The sequence below is a fragment of the Arachis stenosperma genome, chromosome 8 (genome assembly GCF_014773155.1).
Source record: "Arachis stenosperma cultivar V10309 chromosome 8, arast.V10309.gnm1.PFL2, whole genome shotgun sequence".
Taxonomy (NCBI): domain Eukaryota; kingdom Viridiplantae; phylum Streptophyta; class Magnoliopsida; order Fabales; family Fabaceae; genus Arachis; species Arachis stenosperma.
In genome coordinates this window covers 10,314,682-10,333,877 of record NC_080384.1, presented here as the reverse complement: position 1 = coordinate 10,333,877, position 19,196 = coordinate 10,314,682, and the positions used below count along the sequence as shown (strand labels likewise).

The following is a 19,196-nucleotide window of genomic DNA, read 5'->3' as shown; positions in this document are numbered from 1 at the left end:
CCTTTCCACATCGAAGGAGTGTGCCTTTCCACCTTGCAACCAGAGAAGAATGTGCAGAAAACAATATGAAGGAGAGTGCCTTTCCACCTTTTGCACATCCACATCACGACAAGAGAGGGAACTTCTGTCCTCAACTTGCCATCCGAACATATATTCAAGTTAACATGCAAGCAGGATTGCACCCAGACCTTGCCATCTCGACCATTTCGGCCACACACTCATCTCGACCATTCCGGCCACACACAGTCATCCCAAGTCTAATCATTTTTAACCTTTACTTCATCTCCAAGTTACCTCTATTTCCTAGTTTCAACTTACTACTAGAGTTACTACTATGATCTGGGGCTAAAAGAGTAAAAATAGACGTTTAGAAGTTTGAAATTTGACTTAAAAACACAAAATCCATTTTTTTGCTCAAACAGGGACTACGCGTACGCGTGGGTGTGCGAAAAGGCTTGCTCGTGTACGCATACTCCCTGCTCGTGTACACATGGATCCTATCCCGAAAGGGTTGGTCGCGTCGCGAGTGACAAGTCGCGTACGCAAATCTCAGGTCACGCGTACGCGTGGGCTATGCGTACGTGTGGCCATGGAAAAGTCCTTACTCGCGTACGCAAGCTCCATGCTCACGCACGCAAGCTCCCTGCTCGCGTACGCATGGATCCCAATTCGAAAGGGTTGGTCGCGTCACGAGCAGCTGAACACGAATGAAAATGCCGGGTCATGCATAAGCGTGTTTCCAAAAATTTTGCTAAGTTAGAAAAAGAAGTAGAATTTCCAACCCCAAACTTCCGACGCGCATAAATTTTCCGTTTTAAATCATTTTTCTTTCGTTCTTCGAACGGCGTAAACTTCACGGACCCAATTTTTCTACAAAATAAGTTTGAAAATATTTGGGAATCCAGAAGCCAAGTTATGGCTCGTCGAAGTTTGGCCAAAATTCAACTTTACACAAAATCCTTCAAACCTTTATTTTCATTAATTCACCATTCTATATCAATCCTTTTACACTCAAAATTAGTTCCAACACATGCAATATCACAACAACACAGATTTACATCCTTCCATCATCCATCATACCTCAATTCTAAACAATTCTCATGCATAATTTCACAACTATATCACCAGGAGGCCAAGAGATATGCATTCAAGCTTGTTTTCAGGTAGAACGGAAGTGGTTGTCAGGCACGCATTCATAAGTGAGAATGGTGATGAGTGTCACTTGATCATCACATTCATCATGTTGAAGTGCGAATAGATATCTTAGAACAAGAATAAGCTTGAATTGAATAGAAAACAGTAGTAATTGCATTAACTCATGAGGAGCAGCAGAGCTCCATACCTTAATCTATGAGGTGTAGAAACTCCACCGTTGAAAATACATAAGCACAAGGTCTAGACATGGCCGAATGGCCATGCCTCCCAAATAACATGAAACAATCGAAAAAGGGTTCAAAGACCTGATCCTAAGATCAAAGATGATCAAAAGATGAAAATACAATAGTAAAATGTCCTATTTATAATGAACTAGTAATATAGGGTTTACAGAAATAAGTAAATGATGCAGAAATTCACTTTCGGGGCCCACTTAGTGTGTGCTTAGGCTGAGCATTGAAGCTTCCACGTGCATAGGCTTTTCTTGGAGTTAAACGCCAGCTCTGGTGCCAGTTTGGGCGTTTAACTCCAGCTTTTATGCCAGTTCTGGCATTTAACACCAGAAAAGGGTCTCTGACCGGCATTTTGACACCAGTTTGGGCCATCAAATCTCAGGCAAAGTATGTACTATTATACATTGCTGGAAAGCCCAAGATGTTTACTTTCCAACAAAATTGAGAGCGCGCCAATTGGACTTCTATAGCTACAGAAAATCTATTTCGAGTGCAGGGAGGTCAGAATCCAACAGCATTTGCAGTCCTTTTTCAGCCTCTAAATCAGATTTTTGCTCAGGTCCCTCAATTTCAGTCAGAAAATACCTGAAATCATAGAAAAACACACAAACTCATAGTAAAGTCCAGAAACGTGATTTTTACATAAAAACTAATAATTATATACTAAAAACTAACTAAATCATACTAAAAACTACCTAAAAACAATGCCAAAAAGCGTATAAATTATCCGTTCATCATCTTTTCAACCAAGGAGTTAATTAAATGGGAAAGCCTTTCAATGCACAACACAAAAAGGTAAGGGGATAAGGGATTTCTTGTCTTATGCCTCTGGTTGGGATGAAAGTTTCTGAATGAGACCCATTCCAAAGCAAGTTCATAGTTGGAGAGGAAATGCAATGATAAATAATGTTTACAATATTATCCGGGATGCCAATGTCTTTAAGAGTGTCAATGATGAATCTCCAGTTGAATCGATCATACGCCTTCTCCAGGTCTATCTTAATCGCCATAAGACCTTTCTTTCCATTTCTGGTCCTCATCGTATATATCACTTCTTGTGCGACTAAGATATTGTCCGCACTAACCCTTCCTGGGATGAAGCTTTCTTGAGTATTAGACACAATAGCCCCTAGGGTCGGCTTAATCCTATCATCTATCACCTTGGTAACGATCTTATATCAAACGTTACATAGAATGATCGGTCTGAACTAGGCAAAGTTCTCTGGGGAAGGGACTTTAGAAATAATAGAGATAAGAGTCTGATTCATTCTAGCAATGTTTTCTGGGTTCCTAAAAATCATTTGAACCCAACTTACTAGGGAATCTGCCATAGTATCCCAGGAATGTTGAAAGAACTTAGCTGGAAGTCCATCACTCCCAAGAGCCTTCCAGTTACCTATATTGAAAGCTATATGCTTGACTTCCTCGAAAGTGATCTTCTTGTTTAGGTGGGCAAGGTCATCTTCTGGCACTCTAGGAAATTTACCTGCAATAGGAAAGTTAGGAAACACCAAAGAGTAATTATCAGGAGCAAATAAAGATTTAAAAAAGTACACCTCAGTGTTTGAGTTCTTCCACATCATCAATCCATTCTCCTTCATTATTCTTGAGCGAAGTGACATAGTTCCTTCTTCTTCTCCCATTTACTTTTTGATGAAAGTATTTAGAGTTCTTATCCCCAAAATTGATGATATTATACCTAGACATCTGCATCCAATAGATTTCTTTTTGAACAACAATCCTTTTGTATTCCCTCCAAAGATCGTTATTAAGTTTCTCTAGCAACGGGTTATTGTTAAAAGACTGACTTTGGTTAATCCCATCAAGTTTGAGGAGGATTCTTTGCTTCTTCCTAAAGATGTGATTGAAAACATCTTTATTCCAAATCTTAGCTTCATCTGTAAAATTATCAATATTAGAGACAAGATCTCCCTGCTTGATTCAATTATTTTTTACTAATCTTTGGTAGCCTTCATGAAGGAGCCAAGGCGCAAGAAGCCTGAAAGGTTTATCTCTTCTTCTTGTCCCTAAGTTATTGAAGTTTAAAAGGATGGGGATATGGTCAGACTTCAACTTAGGAAGATGTTTAACACCGGCTGATGGGAAGAGATCATTGAAACCCAAGTTACAAAGAAACTGGTCCAATATTCATTTGACTCTAGAGGTTTGATATTCCACTTTTTCTTGTTCCAAAGGCACCAAATACCCCCCGCAAAACCTTCAGCTTCGCTTCTACACCATGATTCAAAACCTAGCTTGCGGATAATCACCTCAGCTTTAGATCCTGAAACATGAGTTTCAAGGAGGACACACAAATTCATATTATACCGATAGGTTAAATTTTTAATAATAATGGGAAATCCTTTAGCAGACACCCCTCTATAATTCCAAATTAAAATATTCATGAGAAAAACTATGATGGAAATAATTTCAAAAAAACTCCCTTAAAAAGAAAAGGATTCACTGAGCCTCATTTGGCTTGCTATTGATGGCTTGAACGTCCATCTCTACAATTTGGTTAGCGACTTCTCCCTTTTGGAGATCAAGTTCTTTCATGTTTTTGTCCTTCCTTGGTTTGGAGCTAGACTCGCTTGGGTATGGAGGTTTGTTCCCTTCTTTCTTACTGACCTCATTATTATACCCACCTTCCATAATACTAATGATGAGCGCTTTAGTTGTATGATCTAAAGAGCCCCTCAGGAGAGTTGATTGCACATACTCAGCTTTAGCAATCTCTTTGTTTAGATAAGAGAATTGCCTCCAATATTCTTCATGAATTTTTTCCTTGCCTTTTTTATTCTTCTGGGATGCTTCACGGCTGCTTTTATGTGCTTCTATAATTTTATTTTATCGTGATTTCTGGGAATGCTTTAGATGATCTTGGTCTTTTAACTGAACTATTTGATTTGCTTAGCGACAGGTGTTATTTTCTTACTTATTGTTGTATACTTTTCTTTATTGATAGGAATGGAAATTTTTTGCCTCTGTTAATTTTTTTGTATATGGTGAGTATTTCCATTTCTGAGATTCTGATTTGCTGCTATTTTTTTGCTAGGTTTTGCTGGACATGCGTCCTTGTCATCTCCTGAATTAATAGCTTGGGTCCCATTTGAGGATAGATCTTCATTGGAATGATTATCTTCTTGATTTGCCTCTGCAAGGATGTGGAACCTTGAATTTTGGAAACCTTCCTTTCTTTCCTTCTCTAAAGAATCAACTTTGGCTTTATTCCTTCTTTGATATCTCTTCACAATCATCCATGCCCGAAAGGGGTTACCATTTTGCTCCTTATTAATGCTTTCTTGATTGGCGGCCATATTTTTGGAAACTTGCTTGTTTTTGTGCCTAGCCTCAGGTGTGATTTGTGGGTCATTCATAATAATTGATGCGGGATTTTCTTTCCTTTCTAGATTTGGTTGCTGATTCTACGTGTTCTTATTAGTCTCTTGACCGTTAGGGAATTCCCTATGGCCAGACCGGGTGCCGTCTGTTATCCTGGCGGCAGCTTCAGTGGCTGTTCCGATCGTCCTCTCATTAAAATATTTCATTCTGTTCCCATACTTACTACAGTTGAAATAAATTTGGTGTAATCCTTCATATACAATGTTAAAATTTTTGCCAAGAGCTATGATAGCCGGAACCATCTTCTTTCGCAGATCAATTTCCACGCATATCCTTGCAAATTTCACTCGAGAGTGTATGGAGGTAGTTCATCCACTTTGAGTATTGTTCTGAGAGCTTTTCCAACTTTCCAGAGAAAGAATTTATTATATAATTTCGCAGGTAGGTTGGGGATCCTAACCCATACTGCAACTTTCTGAATATCTGTCTCATGTGGCAAGAAGAGTGATCTCCACCTTTGCACCAAGAGATAATGATCAGCTATCATCCAAGGACCTTCAAAGAGTGCATGTGCATAGTCATCCTGATCCATGAACCTGACCAAGAAAACATTACCAGCTAGACCCATGACTTGTATCACTCCTTTTTTCACCCATCTCTTCTGTACCCATCTATCAAGAGCTTGAAGGTTAAAGGTTTTTCTAAGCGGCATAACAATAAGTGATAGTTTCCAAGGTCTACACCACTCGTCATACTTTTCCAGAGAGACATCAATGTTGGGCTTAGGATCGAAGGGAGCTTCATCGTCTATAGAAGAGTCCATGACTAAATCTTCTGAAACCATTTCCACAATCTCTTGTGGATTTAGTTTTCCGAAGCCATTCTCCATTACCATGTCACAGTAGGATATCTTGGGCTTCATGAAGTTTTCTGAATCACCTTTGTTCTCGGTTTGATTTCTACCTTCAGCCTCTTTTTTATATTCTGAGGCACTTCCTTCTTTTTTCATGTCATCCAGTACTTATTTTTCTATGTTAACTTCATTCATCTTTACTTTGTACTTTTTGAGACCAAATCTTCCTCTTCCGGCGTTTACCGAAATCGGGGTGAGAGAGTCAGAGCTCATTGAGAGACTTTATCAACCGTTTTTTTTTTTTTTTAATATTGAACTTTAATCCTAACTTTTTCTTATTTTTGATCCAATTGTGTTTATCAATTATATCACCTTTATGTTCAATAATTTATATTTTTTAATATTATTTAGTTATAATAATAATAATGTTGAAAAAAATGATGTTATAATTCATGGATGTTATTTTCAATTATTGAAACATTATATTCATATTTGCATTACATCTAATAGTTTCATTTTTGCACTATAATATTTAAGTTTGCTAAATGTATTAGGTGACTCCTTCAGACACAAGAATGTATAATGTCTTTACAATTTTATTTAAATTTAATATTAATTTTAAAAAAAATTTATTAAATAGTTTTTTATGTATAAAAATCAATTAATTGTTACGCAGATTTAAATCTAGTCTTAATATAATTTGTCTATCAAACTAATGCATAGATACACACATTGAAACAAAGGAAGAGATTTTACTCTCTAATTGATCAATATCTTCATTCATGAAACATATGAATGAACTTTGCAAGCCTTATTGGCATAAAATTGAAAAACTAAAAATAAAAAACCTTAATTGATCAGATAGCATGATGGCGGCAACTTAGTGGCTGTGAATGAAATGAAACTTGTTGAAAGTCTATCTTACCTTGCTAGTTGCTACACAAAGGAGCTGGTACTTCATTTTTTTTAACCCTCCCTAATCTCCACACAGCAACTCTAATCATGCATGGCATATAGGAGTTGGCTTCGAAACAAATAATCTTCCTTTGTAGTGTGATACTTCAAGCATGACGTGTAAATCTTCTAGCACTTGCTTGATTTAAATAAACATATGCAGACCTACTGAAGTGGTTTTGAGCATCATTTCCAACTATTTTTTCTGTCATATATTAGCTTGTTACTTAGATTATTTTTTTATCAATAATAGGTTTATCATTGTAATTATTTTTTAGTGAGAGTACATAAAAAATACATAGTATATAAAGTGTAATAACTCAACAAATATTTTCTAAGAGAATTTTTTATTCTCTTCAACAATGAGAAGAACTTATTTTTCTCCCTCTCAAATGAGAGGCCAGTCTAAATGAATTTGAGGTTGTGTTTTATCAGCTTGCAAAATATTGATATGCAAGCTATTACCTTTTATATCTAGAATTAAACAAATTGTACGAATATTGATCTGCAAGCTATTATCGTTCTTTGACTATACGAAGAAAGTAGTTAAGAAAATAAAAAACAGGTTTTGATTTGATTTTCTTTCCTGTTCGGCAGGTCCTGAAACTTCTTAGAGATGCATATGCTTATGTAAAATCTCTCCTAAAGAAGGTTGGCCAACTTAAAAGATCTATAATATATATTTTTTATTTATTTGTTATTCTTTTAAAGAACATGTACTTGGTGTTTGAATGAGGGCAGATTGGACTTCACTTTCATGCCTTTAACCCTTTGCAGTTTCTCCATGATCTGTCATCTTGCTTAAAAACATAAATTTTCTTTATCATGATATATTCTAATTAGCAGCAAGTAATATTAAAGAGTGCATGAGTTATTATTAGTCAAGAACTGCTTTGGAAGCTTTAGTAGTTTGCACTGTGTTTATTCCCATGTTTCATATCTTCATATCAAATATCTAATGTTTAGGTTACAAATAGTGGAATAAGTCATCAAACCAATAATGTTGTCTGTTGCATTGAGTAGCTTTTCTGCTGGTTTTGGTTAATAAAAAGTTATTAACCTCGCTGATATAGTCTGTAAAGAGATGGTCATCGACATTTGAGAATTGTATAGTGGTTTTCATATTATTTATTGCTATAAGAATTCAATGTTTTCTCACAGCTCTGAATAGGAGCATTAATGTTGCTCAACACCAAGTTGCTGAATATTTGATTGTGATCTCAAGTCCCAACTTCTGAATGGGCTTGAAAATGTCTGATATACATGTGAAATAATGTCTTCTGTTTAAGATCCAGAGACAAGTTCCTTAATAAATAGGTTACAAGACCCCACCCCTCACAATCATGTCACTCTCTTGAAACTCATGCTTTGCATATATAGAATTAGACTCTCCACCATAGAAAAAAACAACACATGAATCGTCATGTGGCTGCGTGAATTTACCAAACTTGCAGCAGGATATGTGCTACATCTGTATTTTAGTGCATAAAATTTTAATCAGCGTTGAGAATATACGCAGCTTTCATTTATTCAAGAGGTAGAGTAATCAAGCATCATTTGCTGCTTTATGCTTCAAATTCAATATTCCACGTGCTTGATACCGCTGTATTTGTTCTGACTAAGTTCTGTAGATACTTTCAAAACGCTCCTTCGAATTAAAATAATTTGGGACTGGATCTTGCTGCTCCTCCTCGTGCTAACTTCTTTGCTTTTAAAAATTGGATTGTGATGTGATAACATAAAAGAAAAGTAGAATGAAGAATTCACTTCTTTTAATTATTATTTGAAGGTGTTGTTTGTAGATAGTGTTTTCCGATAAAATTATTTATTCAAATCAGGTAAACAATTGTAATCACAATCAGACAATAAAAATGTTTCTTTTGCCTAAGCTTCTTCTCTCCCTTTTTCCTTTCATTCAATCCCTTTCCTTTTTCACCACCTTCTACCTTCAATCATAACACTAAGGCGTTATATATATCTCATCATATCTATTTTGACACTACTATATAAGAATTAAGCAGCAGCCTCTGCACATATCGATATTCTACCGTAGTTTGATATGATCAATCAAAACAATTTTACAAAGCATCTTAGAATCTATACACACAAGAGACTTACTTGCATGCTAAGAGTTTCTCTTTTAAGAACACAACATGCAGTTCACGCAGAATCTCCTGGTTTTTTCGCCTATTACTTCCCCAGATTCAGACACGTGTCTAAGAATACTCTGTTCTTTAAACTACTAAAGAGAGAAACCAGCATATATAACAAGGATAATTGATAGATCAAATCAAATGAATAACTCTGCCACTCTATAACAGTGAAAAACATGCACCATTTCCATTTGCCAGTCCGTCTCCAAAGCCTCCGAGATAAGGAAAGCCCCCGAAGCTTCATCCATGGCAACCGAGTCTCCTCAGCCACTTATCAACAAATCTTGCATCCGGTCGATTGGCTCGGTGCGATCCTGCACGGCAAGCCCTTCCGAGACATCAGCGAGTGACTTGAGGTTGCACTTGATCAAAGCTTCGATGAAGTAGCAGGTCTCGTCCTCTGTGTTCCCCTCAGGCACATCCACCACAAAAGATTCAATTACCAGGGTACCTGGCCTTCCATCAATGATTTCCGGGTGGAGGGACATGATAGATGAATAGTTCTGAAAGATAAAATGTAGAGTCAGGTCAAAATTGAATTGTTGTCCTCTCTATGGTGAGCAAGGACAAAAACAGCTTAATCAGTTAGCCAAATTACTTAAAGAACAAGAGTTAACAGTAAGATAAATCAATCGATAACTGATAAAAACATGAGTATTACACTCAGTAAATTATAACTGCAATTAGTTTTAAAAAATTTTAACTTGTTTTTGCTCAGACAAGTGATTAACTCCTAAGCAATGAATTTTCATTTGTGCAAGATAAACCAGAACCACAACCAAAGGAACTTCTTGAGAATTCCATTTACCTAAACTGAATGATGAACTGCTAGTACTTTCTAAAGATGACAGTTCTTTTTGGTTTCCCAAAATTATTTGCAGGAGTTCTTTGCAACTTATAGCACAATAAGTGCATAAAACATCCTTACTACTCATGTATGTTTTGCACCATAAGATCAAAACTACAAATAAAAATTGAAAAGGGATTGTTTGCATCAGAAGTGCAGTTGTGAACATACCATAAAAATAGAAAAAAAAAAGGAACAAATTAAAAATCAACCAAAATACTCTCACCCCCGGAGGAATATTTGCGCAATGTTAGCAAAGTGCGGAAACTATTCAGCTTCTTACCATAACAAGCTCAGTCAACTACATAAAATGGATCACAATCTATATGCTACACTCCCAATCAACTAACTCATGAACCTTCCTAAATTACAGTAAACTTACTCTCACTTAAAAAAACATGGAAATATTTAGATGAATAGAAGAAGTTAATATGTTGCAAGCAATGAGCTTGATATTGATACATATAGTTCATAGTTACATACCCTGAGTCTGTGATCACCACCAATGATCCTTACACTAAGAATATGCTGATTGTCATCAAGGATCTCCAATCTCTCAGTGCTGGTAGTGGCAGGTAGCCCTGACTTAACATCAACTTCTCTTAGACTCCCAATCTCAAGGTTCCCCCTCACCACACACCTACTCACAAATGGCTTGTACTTCTGTGGCTCATCAAACCTCCTCACCAATGACCACACCTTTAAGACAACAAAAGTAACTAAACACAATAAGTAACCAATTCCTCAATAAATCAATGCAAATACAAATACTCCTTTCATTCTATATTGACAAGTTGTTTTAGCTTTTCTGCTACTTTCACAAATTGATGAAGGGTAAGGGTGCAATTTGTATTCCAACACATTGATTTATGAATATGTCAGATAAGTCAAAATAACCTATCAATATATATATATATATATAACTAAGGGAGTAATACATAATCATTCAATATTCACTCAACCAAAATTTCAAAACTGAAAATAACTAATTCTGTATACATAAACCAAAACTGCATATACAAACTTCTAAAGCTGGATCCAATTAAGGTACTCATCAAATTATATAAAAAAACGAAACTTTATCCCAAAACAACAAAAGGGTCAACAAGAATATTTTAATTAAAACAAAAAAAACAGAGAAGAAAGAAGAAGAACGAACCAAAGGAAGAGGTGCCTTGATGTGCTTAACAAGCGCAGAAGAACACTGATTCTGGCGAGGCTCTTGCGTGTGGTGTCTCCTTAAATACTCCATCTCCATGTTACTGAAAGCTCCATCGCCGTTCCCCTTCTTCATCATCATCAAGCTAAAAACGCCACCGTTTTCAAGCGCCAATTCGCAGCTTCTTCAATAGAGGGAAAAAAATCTGCTGCCGCCGCCACCGAGCTCCGGTGGCCTTCCGGCGAGGCTCTCCGGCGGAAGGTTCGAGAAAGAAAAAAGAGAGGGAGGAGGAAATTGATTTTGAGAGCGGTGTGTGAAAGTGAAATGAAATGCAGCATCAACTAACTACCTCTTTCTATTTTATCTTTTTCCTTCTCTCTATAAATATAATTATCCCAAATTAAGTAAATTTATAAGGGTTTTTATTAATTAATTAGAGAAAAGTGGGGTTTTTTTTTAGTGGCAAGTATTTTTCGTTGGAAATGTGGACTTACTTAGAAGGGATTATTACAGAACCGCCATTGACGGCAATGGCGTGTTTTGTCCTTTTTTTATTTTGTTGTTTTCTGTGTTTTATTGTGATGACTGATATGCCCTCCGATTTTCCCTTCTATTTACGGAAATGGGAGTTTCTTTTGATGAGATTGCCTTGGGAATTGGGGCAGCAACTTGCAAACTTTGCATTTAAAAGGCTAAACAAGTTTTGCATCTTATAAATCCCGGATCAATATTTTTAGTATAAAAAAAGAGAGTTAATTACTATTCAATCAACAAGGATGTATATTAAAATTAATCATTAAAATTAATTATTGTATAAAATATAAAATATATATTAAAAATAAATTAAATTATACTTATTTTTATATATAAATATATAATATTTAGTGTTTAGTGTATATATAATATTTTAATTTAAATATAAAATAAAAATAAAGAATTTAACTTTTATATATTATCACTGTGAAAAAATTTTAGATAAACAAATAGTCATATAATATCATATTAGTAAAAGTAATTAATTTTTTATATTATTAAAAATAATTAATTTTAAATTTATGACTTAAAAATTTATTTAAACGTATCAATCTAATTATATAATTGTATAAATATTTTTTTCATTATTAATATATCAAAGTTGAACTCTTACGCACACGTAATTTATGAATTTGAATATTGTCTTAGTCTAACTTTTTAATAAATAAGAAGATAAACTTCATTATCTTACATAATGGTGAATTACTAACAACTAAACTGAAATGATCCTTAGCTGAAGTTAATAATAATTTTGAGAAAAGAATGAAGCTATATGCCAAAATTCAAGATGCTATGATTAAAAAATTTTATATCATCAATGTATTTAGGTTAAACCGAAATTCGGATATTTTTTAAAAATTTAGCTAATATGTATTTTTTTGTTCTAAGAGTATATGATAATATTATTAATTAAAAAGGTTTTTATAAACAATATATAAAATTTAAATTTTAATACATTTGTTATATATTTATTAAAATAAATTATTTAAAATTTTTTATGACTAATAATATTAACTTGTGCTAGTAAGTGGTAAGACATATATTAACTAAGCTATATATTTAAATCCAATATTCATATATATATTTATTATGTTACTTAAAGCACTGGCAGGACCGCGTTGGATCCAAAGAAAAAGGGTAATAAAGTTGCGCATTCACAAAATGCTTGCTGGTATTAAATGGCTTCACACCATAAAAGTTTTAGGGATCTATGAAGTTTCATTTCCTTTTCTAAGGTAACATGTTCTCTTTGGTATGTGAATCAATCTCACCTTATACTTAAGGATATAGTACGAATATCCATTTCTCATCGGGGAGCAGGGTAAAATTGGAATTTATAATTTTTTTCTGACAAAATTATTGTCAATTTTTATTTTTGATATTAAATTCACAATAATATTTATTTAGATTGTGAGTTAATAGGAATGTTAATCCTAAATATAAAACCGCCTAATTTAAGATGCAGAAATCGAATTTTCTTTTTAAAAAAATTAAAAATTTTAAAATATAAGATTCAGATTTTTTTTAATTTAATTTCTCTGATAATTTTAAAAAATATTAAAAATTATAATATTAAAATATATAACTCATGTCACTCCCATAAAAAAAATTAACCGCTTCTATCAAGAAGCAAGCTAGTTGCCTATCTCTCTAATTAGTGTTAATATTTTTTTGCTGACTCTAATTAGTGTTAATATATCGCAATTTCCCAACAACCATGACAATAATAATAAATAATTAATCTTACGAGGTCAACCGTTCATTTTAGCGAAGCACATTTCCCGAGAAATATATTAAACTATTGATATACATATAGATATAGATACATACATGAACATGAGGGTCTAGTTTTCATCATATCTAAATATCTGTGGTTTGGGTTTTATGTGCTCATATTGTTAAACTTAAACCCTTGAAATGTTATGATAACTAAATTACGAAAAGAATTTACAAGTACCAAAACAAAATCTTACCATATAAAAGAATTAGACAAACTTATTACAAGTCCTAAACTATTTTTGGCCAACTTTTGTCAGGATTAATGGGTGAGATTGATCCGTTTATGATAGTGTTTAATTTGAGAGAAAGTGTGAGATCGTCATTGACATTAAATAAAACGTCAAAGCTGGACCAAGTTGAATTTTGTGGACAGATCTTAAAGAAAAGGGTTGCAATCAAATAAATGAGCACCTCTTTTCAATTTGATTGGTTCAATATGAGCTGCCAAAGTCGGCACCAGATTTTATATCCCTTTTCTCTACTTCTCAAATCCTACAAGTGGATCTCACTATAATTGTCCCGGTTAATTAATACGACTATATTACGACGTATACACAAAAATTAGTTATTAAAATTAGTGACTAATATAAAATATATGTTAAAATATAAATATACGTTAAAAATAAATTAAATCACATATATATTTATACATAAATATATTAATGATTAATTTTAGTAGTTACTTTTAGTATATAAATAATATTTATACAATTTTATTAACAAATAGTTGTAGTATTAAAAAGTAGAAATGATAAAATATAAGAAGGATCTTAGGATTTAGAATAAAGAAGAGTATCAACGACTGGAATTTAAATCTTTTTTTTGTCTTTGTTGACAATTTACCATAAAATATATTAAAGAGAGAAATTTTCAACCTATTTAAATGGACAGGCAGAATCATAGACATATATTTATTGCGGAAGAACAAAAAGGACCAGATCTACCTATTTGAATTTATACGGTACACTACGAAAGGTGGAGCAATGAAGGTTGTTGCCAATATGAAAGGCATGGTGTTGCGTGGAAAGAGGCTTTTTATAGCATAAGCGAAGTATAGAAGGGGAACTGCTATTCGAACTACAGTAAGTAAGAAAAAAACGGAGATAACAAAAAATGATGGTGGAGCAAACGCGGAACAGACAAGAAGTAGAAGAGTAGTTGAAGAGAAAGTGGTAAAACAGCAGAGTGTTGTACCCATTAAAGAGCCGTATAAGAATGGGTGGACAAAGAAGTTAGAAGTACCGATAGCAAATGAAAATGTTGCTTGGCTGCAAAGAAGTATTGTTGGAGGCACGAAGTCGGCGATCAATTTTCAGGCACTGCATCATAAGATTCATAGAAATTGGCCAGGCGTAACACAAGTGCGGGAGTTAGGAGCATATAAGGCAATGTTAACGTTTGATTCTGTGATAAGTGCTGAGGAAGCTTACACCTTTAGAATAAACGACCTTTTAAAAATGTTCTATATGGTGTGGAGATGGGACGAGAATGAGACAAGTGAATCAAAAAGAGTCTGGTTAGAATGTTATGGAGTTCCAATACATGTATGGTCAACTGAGACTTTTCGAAAGATAGGGGATCAATAGGGTGAGGTAGTTAAGTGTGATAAACTCACGGAATCGTGTGCATCTTTCAGTGATGGTCGTATGCTGATTGATACATGTTGTTTTGATAAAATTAATGAGTGAATTCACATTACAGTAGGTGCAAGCGGGTTTGACGTTCTCGTAAGAGAGGTGGATGGAGAGGTGTACCGTGAAGAATGCGTTCGTGAATTAACGACTATGGAAGGGGATTGGCAAAGAATTACTAGAGATGAGATGCGGTACAGGGGTGCCAGTGGCACACTAACAATGGTGGCGAATTGCTGGTGGCGGGATGGGATGAGGCGGTGCTATTGATGATGGAGGAAGGAGGGAGGAAGAACATGACAAGGACATAAGGGTAATTTCCCGCGTTGATTTGAACGAATGGAATCATATTCATTTAACGTATTATTCCGAGATTAAAAATCACACGGGCATTAAGGATTCTCAGGATCCTCAAAGATCATTTGAAATTAATCAGGAGGAAGATTCGGCAAAAACTGAGTCCTATAATTATGCCACGTGCACTGCCAAACCCACATGTGCACATGGAGGAGCTGAACTTGGGCTAGGGGCAAATAGGCCCAACAATTGGAGACCTAAACAGCATGATTGTTGCAAGGAGATGGCCCATGCTAGCAGGCCTTGCAGCGTGCTCCTAAACCGGGTTATGGGTGACCTGGCTGCTCTGCTGACACGGCATGAAAGGAACGGGATCCAGAACGGGGTAATGCAGCATGTGACTAAGGTTGATGATGGCACAGGGGCTGGGAGGTGCGACTGTACGAAAGACAGGAGTGGTAACCCTAACGAGATAGAGGGGGTCGCACGGGTCGCCGTGACTACAGGGTATGATGGAGAGACGAGCGACGAGGTGGAAGCAACCGAAGGTCGGATAGAACGGCGGCCGACGGATTTGACGGATAGAACCACCAATCCAAGAGCTCCTCACTTGAACGTCCAACGTCCGGCGGAGATGAGAATTATGTGAGCTGAAGGAGTGAGTCCGGGTGTAGAGACTGCTGGTGTTGAGAGTGGATATAGCACAAAAAATTTAATAAAATCTGCACAGAAGGGGCAAGAGGGGCCTAGTGTTGCACCTGTTTTGCGACAGGAAGAAGAGAAAGGTTTGGAAGAGGATGGAGAAGATGCTCATGGTCGTGAACAAAAGGAAGAATGTGAGAGCAACGCAGAAGACGGAACTGACTAGGAAGCTGGCTTAGATGGAGGTAGTAGGTTTGGTGCGGAATTTAGAACCCACAAACTAACCGGCAAGTGCACCGGGTCGTACCAAGTAATACCTCAGGTGAGTGAGGGTCGATCCCACGAGGATTGATGGATTAAGCAACAATGGTTAAGTGATTTGCTTAGTTAGACAAACAGAAAAGAGCATTTGGGTCTCAATTGCATTAAACAGTAAATTCAGAAAATCAGAAAGCAAGCAGTAAATTGATGTGAATAATATATGAGAGAAATAGTTAAGGCTTTAGAGTTATCTATTTTTCGGATTGACTCTTCTTACTAACTATGTTAATCATGCAAGATTTAATTCATGGCAAACTATATATGACTAAACCCTAATTCCTTAGACCTTTTTAATCTCCTCTAAAATTCATCAACCGCCAACTCCTTGGTCACTTAATTCCAATTAGAGGGTGAAGTTCAATTCTAGTTTATATGCCACAAAAATCTTAATTACCCAAATATAAGAGGATTATATGTCACGTATCCCGTTAAATCCAGATAATTAGAAATTTAGGAGAATATGTTTTCAAGTTGTTGTTCAAGTAAAGAGCTTTTCCAAGTTATACAAGAACTCAATTAGAACAAATGTCATACTTCCGTTCCACCCAAATTCATAAGATAAAGAACAAAAACAATTCTTGAATTATAAATCAATACATGAATTAAAATTGAAAAATAATACTATCAATCCATACAATAGACAGAGCTCCTAACCTTAACAGTGGAGGTTTAGTTGCTCATGGTTCAGAGAAAAAACTAGGATTCAGGTAAACTGTAAAGTTCGGAATGAGGTAGAAGAGAAAACAGAAGGGCTGATTCTTTTCCCTTTTATATCTAATCCTAATTAATGTAAAATATATTTTCTAAAAACTAAATAATATATTTTCCTAATTATAAATAAAATAAAAGTTTAATAAAAAATTAACTAAATTCTGCATGTAGCCTTTGGAAGAATATTGGGGACCACTGGTATTATTAGGATCCACACTGAACTTAGAAATTCCCAAGTTCAGCGTGGAGGAGGCAGTAGCGTCTTGTTTGTGTTCCTTTGAGCCCACTCTTAACTTGGCTTTTCCCAAGTTCAGCATGGGATGTAGCGTGTGCTTCCCTGAGAGTTTTCAAGTCCACGCTGAACTTGGAATTCCCCAAGTTCAGCGTGGTGGCGTACATACTTCCTCCCTTGTGTGCGTGGATTCCACGCTGAACTTGGAAAATCCCAAGTTCGGCGTGGACAAGGCCGAATGGATCCTTTGGGGGCTTTGATGCCCACGCTGAACTTGAAAACATTCAAGTTCAGCTGGAGTGGACAGCATCCATTCTTCACTCTCTCCATTCTCTAGCGTTGGTTTAAACTCCGTGAAATTCGTCCAAAATGCTATCTAAAATAAACAGAATTGCACACAGCTCAAAGTAGCATTCATAGTGGTTAAAATGTATTAATTCTTGATAAAACTTAACAATTCAAGTGCAAATTCACAAGAAAAAGATAGATAAGATGCTCACGCATCAAGGTTCCACAGGGAAAATCAATGGTAGAGTTAGCAAGATGAAATGGCGGAGAACAAAGAGGCATGGAAGTTGGCGGAGGAGTCCGGTGCCCAATGCAGCGACGAGGAAAACATCATGGCTATTTTACAGGAGCAAAATGATAAAAAAGTAAATTTAAATTGGACATGTTGGATTTGATAGAGATAAAAAAGGAGGCGGTGTCTAAGTTCGATGTAATACATATTTGGGGAAGTGACAAAGCTAAATGGGAGTTTGTAAGCTCTGTTGGGGTTTCTAGAGGGTTGTTGTTAATATGGGATGAATCAATTTTTAAATTGACTAATTGTTATAAAGGGAAAAGGTAGCTGTGTGTAGAAGGTGTAGTAGCTAAGGATAATTTTCATTGTACTATCTGTTTGGTGTATGGACTACATGTGAGGGCTGAGAAGATTTCTATGTAGGAAGATTTGAGTTATCTTGCAGGATTGTGTCAGGTAACGTTTTGTTTTTTGGGAGATTTCAATGAAATATTGCATTTGGAAGAAAGAAAATGAGTAAATAGTTTGTCAGCGTCTGTTGATGACTTCAGAAGATGGATAAATGATTCAGAGTTAGTTGATTTGCCGCTTAATGATCGCAAATACACATGGTTTAGAGGAAAATCGTGCAGTTGTATTGACAGGACTGGTGGACGAAATTGTGATCCATATTCTTTAAGTTGTACTCATTGTAAAATTATGGAATTTGAAATTGGCACGAGTGAACACAACTCCGTTCAATTAACCAGCAAGTGTACTGGGTCGTCCAAGTAATAAACCTTACGCGAGTAAGGGTCGATCCCACAGAGATTGTTGGTATGAAGCAAGCTATGGTCACCTTGTAAATCTCAGTCAGGCAGATTAAATTGGTTCATGGTTTCGAAAATAGAAATAAGAAAATAGAAGAATTAAAAAGGGATAAAAATACTTATGCAGATTCATTGGTGGGAATTTCAGATAAGCATATGGAGATACTGTATGGCTCAAGGACGCCTGCTCTCCTACTGCTTCAACTCAATCCTTCTTATTCCTTTCCATGGCAAGCTGTGTATAGGGGTTCACCGTTCGACGATGGCTACTTTTAATCCTCTCGGGAAAATGGTCCTCTACGGCTGTCACTCGCATGGCTAATCGTCTGGAGGCATCACCTGGCCGAAGGCTACATCCCATCCTCGCAGTGAAAACTACGCTCACGCGCTCTGTCACAGCACGGCTAATCACTGGTTGGTTCCCGCGCCTACTGGAATAGAATCCCTTGATTCTTTTGCGTTTGTCATCACGCCCAACACTTGCAAGTCTGAAGCACGTCACAGTCATTCATTACCGGAATCCTACTCGGAATACCACAGACAAGGTGAGACTTTCCGGATCCTCATGAATGCCGCCATCTATCTAGCTTATACCACGAAGATTCTGTTGGGGAATCTAAGAGATACACATTCAAGCTCGGTTGCATGTAGAACGGATGTGGTTGTCAATCACGCGCGTTCATAAGTGAGAATGGTGATGAGCGTCACATAATCATCACCTTCATCATGTTCTTGGGTGCGAATGAATATCTTGGAATAAGAATAAGATAGAAGTGAATAAAAGAAAATAGAATTGCATTAATACTTGAGGTACAGCAGAGCTCCACACCCTTAATCTATGGTGTGCAGAAACTCCACCGTTGAAAATACATAAGTGAAAGGTTCAGGCATGGCCGAATGGCCAGCCCCCTAAAACGTGATCAATAGCCTCTTAGGATGAAGAATAAAACAAAGCTGAGACCAAAGATGTAACGTGGTCAAAAGACGTCTAATACAATAGTTAAATGTTCTATTTATAATA

The 19,196-nt window shown here is 35.9% G+C and overlaps 2 protein-coding genes across 2 annotated transcripts; both read right to left on the bottom strand.

The window, feature by feature from the left end:
• Positions 1–5,073: 5,073 nt before the first annotated feature.
• On the bottom strand, positions 5,074–5,739 carry LOC130945353 (uncharacterized). Its single transcript, XM_057874083.1, has one exon. The coding sequence runs from the start codon at positions 5,737–5,739 to the stop codon at positions 5,074–5,076; it is 666 nt and encodes a 221-aa protein (XP_057730066.1).
• Positions 5,740–8,544: 2,805 nt separating this feature from the next.
• On the bottom strand, positions 8,545–11,044 carry LOC130946629 (abscisic acid receptor PYL8-like). Its single transcript, XM_057875434.1, has 3 exons — positions 10,697–11,044; positions 10,021–10,236; positions 8,545–9,193 (listed from the first exon to the last, which is right to left on the bottom strand). The coding sequence occupies exons 1-3, from the start codon at positions 10,835–10,837 to the stop codon at positions 8,954–8,956; spliced, it is 597 nt and encodes a 198-aa protein (XP_057731417.1). The 5' UTR covers positions 10,838–11,044; the 3' UTR covers positions 8,545–8,953.
• Positions 11,045–19,196: the final 8,152 nt, after the last annotated feature.

Coding starts and splice junctions, on each gene's coding strand:
- LOC130946629 (XM_057875434.1), bottom strand. CDS start 10,837: ATGATGATGAAGAAGGGGAACGGCGATGGAGCTTTCAGTAACATGGAG. Junction 10,237..10,696: donor TCAAGGCACCTCTTCCTTTG/GTTCGTTCTTCT, acceptor GTTGTCTTAAAG/GTGTGGTCATTGGTGAGGAG. Junction 9,194..10,020: donor GTGGTGATCACAGACTCAGG/GTATGTAACTAT, acceptor TTTATCTTTCAG/AACTATTCATCTATCATGTC.
- LOC130945353 (XM_057874083.1), bottom strand. CDS start 5,739: ATGAAAAAAGAAGGAAGTGCCTCAGAATATAAAAAAGAGGCTGAAGGT.